This window comes from Crocuta crocuta, unplaced genomic scaffold (assembly GCF_008692635.1).
Source record: "Crocuta crocuta isolate KB4526 unplaced genomic scaffold, BGI_CrCroc_1.0 scaffold13, whole genome shotgun sequence".
NCBI lineage: Eukaryota > Metazoa > Chordata > Mammalia > Carnivora > Hyaenidae > Crocuta > Crocuta crocuta.
Window position 1 is genome coordinate 8253346 of NW_027530007.1, and position 2927 is coordinate 8256272.

Consider the following 2927-nt stretch of genomic DNA (forward strand, 5'->3'; position numbering starts at 1 on the left):
GGCACCCACTGTCTGTCCCACCTCATAAACCTCCGGGCAGCTCCCAAGTCCCACGCTCAGCAAAGCCACAGCAAAGCCACACAAGGGCACCCGCGTCCACCACCCTGTCCCCGGGCTCTCTGTGGCCCACGCGCCAGCTCCCCTCCCACCCCCTCCTCAGGGCAGCTTCCTGGCCTCCAAGTCTCAGTCTGCANGTCTCCTTACGCTCCCCCCGCCCCCGCGCCTCCCATCCAGCACCCGTCCACCCGCCAGGGCCCCAGCAGACCACCCTGCTCCACTCCCGCCGGGCTGCTCCCCGGGGTCCCCTGTTCTCTCTGGAAGCCCCAAGGCCACTCCCCAAACACCAGCCACTCTCTCCTCTACGCTAAGGGCCCCCAAGTCTGTCTTCAGCCCCCCCACCTTAAACCCAAGGCTCACAGACACAATGGCCCCCCAACCTCTCCACCGGGTCTAGTGAGGCTGCAGGAACTCAGCACAGGCCGAGAGGCCTGACAAGAGGCTGCCCCAGAGCCTGCGCCCGGGTCCCCTGCTGGACCGGGGCTGAGCCGGGCGAACACGCAGGCACCTTAGCCCAGAGGTCGGTGCTCACCACACAGAGGACGCGGCGCCGGGTGGGGGGAGGTGAGGGATCTGGGCAGCTGGTGAGCAGCTTATGCCCCCCGTGGTGCTATGCCCTTGAGGACGGGGGGGACAGTACTGCTCTGACCTGCTTGGGGGCCACTGGCCCCCGGGACAAGGTCAGAAGCTCTCCTCTGGCCCCACCGCTCCTGGGGCTCCAACTCGTACAACAGCCGCACGCGGAGATGGAAAGCACACGCCCCCCTCCCCCCTGGGGGCCAGTTTGGACGGGGAGAGGGCAAATGACCAGGTGTGGGGTGGCTGGAGCTGGAGCAGGCGCCTGGGAGCCGCGTCCAGCTCNACGGCCAAGCCAGGGCCGGGAGGCCAGCACTCGCTAGCCACCCCCGAGGGCAAGGGCAAGCCCCACGTGAGGCCACATCAACCACGCACTCTGCCCCCAGTCGCTGCTCAAGAATAAATGTTCCTAAGCCATGGGCCACGGAAGGCACCCCTCTCCCCCTTCCCGACTCGATGGGCCACAAATTCACGCCAGAACACACAACACGAGTCATAGGAAGAGGTACTCACTGTTTTCTCCGGGACACGGCATGCCTGGCTGCTCGGGGGTGCTGGGGAACACTGCGCAGAGGGAGAGAAGGGGGGGGCGTCTGTCACTCGGTGCGCCTCGCAGAAGGTCTTGCTCCAGTCAGGCTTTGCACACTTTGCACACAAAGGCCACGCTGCTCACAAGCCCACTGCTAGGAGACGCTCACGGGGCACAGCCGTGGGAGCCCAAGGACACCGACGTCAAACCCCCTTTCAGAGGACTTCAAAGTCCACTGACAAACCCGGGGGGGAAGCAGTCAGGGGACTCAGCCGCCCAAGGGGGCCTCCCGGGGCCGAGCCCAGAATCAGCGCGGACGGAGGAGGACACGCACCGTCTTCGCAGTGGACTTCGGAAAGCACGTTAGGTCTCACTTCATACTCAAGTGGAGTCAAAATTAAATATCTTAAAATACACCCTGGGCTTCCATAGTAGATTATTAAAACACAAGCTCAGAAAGTAGTAAACCCGAGGGGCGACAACGCCTCCCTTAATCAAGAAAACAGAAGTGGCTTTTTAAAGTACCACGACCGTCAGCGTCAAGAGGCCACACCAGCGAGCTTAGTGCCACGAGGCAGGCCAGGCTGGGTCTCGTTTGCAAACCACGTTTACATAAACAGCCTCAGAAACGATGGTGTAAGCACCCCCCACCCCAGTACCGGGGACAGTGACGGTCCCACAGAAACCACTCACGGCCCGCCCGCCGTGCACAGCGGGGACTGCAGACGCGGCTGGCCGGCCACAGCCGCCAGAACGGCGCGCAGACACCCTGCAGACCCCGGAAGTGCTGGGGGCGCCGCCTGGAACCCCCAAGGTACAGAACCCATACTGAAATGACAACAATTTGCATTTCCCATGACTCACTTATAGCCCAGCTCTGAGCTTACCAGGCTGAGGAAAGCTGTGAGCCCCGAGAAAGGCACAGGGAAGGTCCCATCCNCTGGGGACCGAGAACAGGTGGAGGCCGGTGGGTGAGTCCAGGCTTCTGGAGTGTGCAAGGATGGTGACCTCCAGGCAATGGGGACGATGAGGACCAGCACCCAGAAGCCAGGCTCCCGTGTCCAGTGAGAAGGAGCTTCCCTGACTCTTCATCAGCTACAGCAGTTTTTTTATTTGGGGTAATAAAACGTAAGAGAAAAAGCAAACCCAAACTGCACTGTATTCAACATCCTTAAATTCTCTGGAATCCCGGCACGGTGAACCACAACCTTCCACGTGGCGCTAGTCCCCCAGGCTGTCGGGGAAAGACACTGGGCTCCCACCTCCCCGGACAGCAGTGGGGCCGCCCATCCCGCCAGCTGCCACTGACCGTGAATGGTGAGCCCTTCGTCCCTGTGCTGACAGGCCAGGCGGAAGGCCTCCTCCAGCTCCATCTGGGAGGACACCGTGCAGGGGTCACCTAGGCGGGGCAAGAGACATCACTGGGGTCACCGCAGGCCTATGGCCAAGGGGTCCAACTCGAGTTTGGAAAGGTCTCTGCTCGGGACCCACAACAGAGCTGGGAAGTCCAAGAACGACCAGCCAGACCAGGAATCAACTCCGACCAGGGCCCCACATCGGAACCAGTGGACCCCCGAAGGGAAGTGAGTTCACCCAGAGCCCTGAGAAGGCCACCTGGAGGGTGAAACCGAGCTAACTCTCCCGGCCTGGGAAAGATTAAGGACATTCTTCTTGGGTCAGTCCTGGACAAAAGCAAAGCCTCTCTACCCCCATCCTGGAGAGGAACATAGAAAGCACAGAACCCACTCCCCCCCCCCAGGGCTTA

The 2927-nt window shown here is 61.9% G+C and overlaps 1 protein-coding gene across 1 annotated transcript in view; it reads right to left on the minus strand.

Annotated features, from left to right (window-relative positions):
* The window catches only part of PRKCZ (protein kinase C zeta), a 92969-nt gene that overhangs the window by 74568 nt on the left and 15474 nt on the right, over positions 1-2927 (minus strand). Inside the window, exons 12-13 of the mRNA XM_077764000.1 lie at positions 2472-2561; positions 1147-1197 (exon numbers count right to left, since the gene is read on the minus strand). Of these exons, the coding sequence (XP_077620126.1) occupies positions 1147-1197; positions 2472-2561 (141 nt within the window). The remainder of the gene's footprint in view (positions 1-1146; positions 1198-2471; positions 2562-2927) is intronic.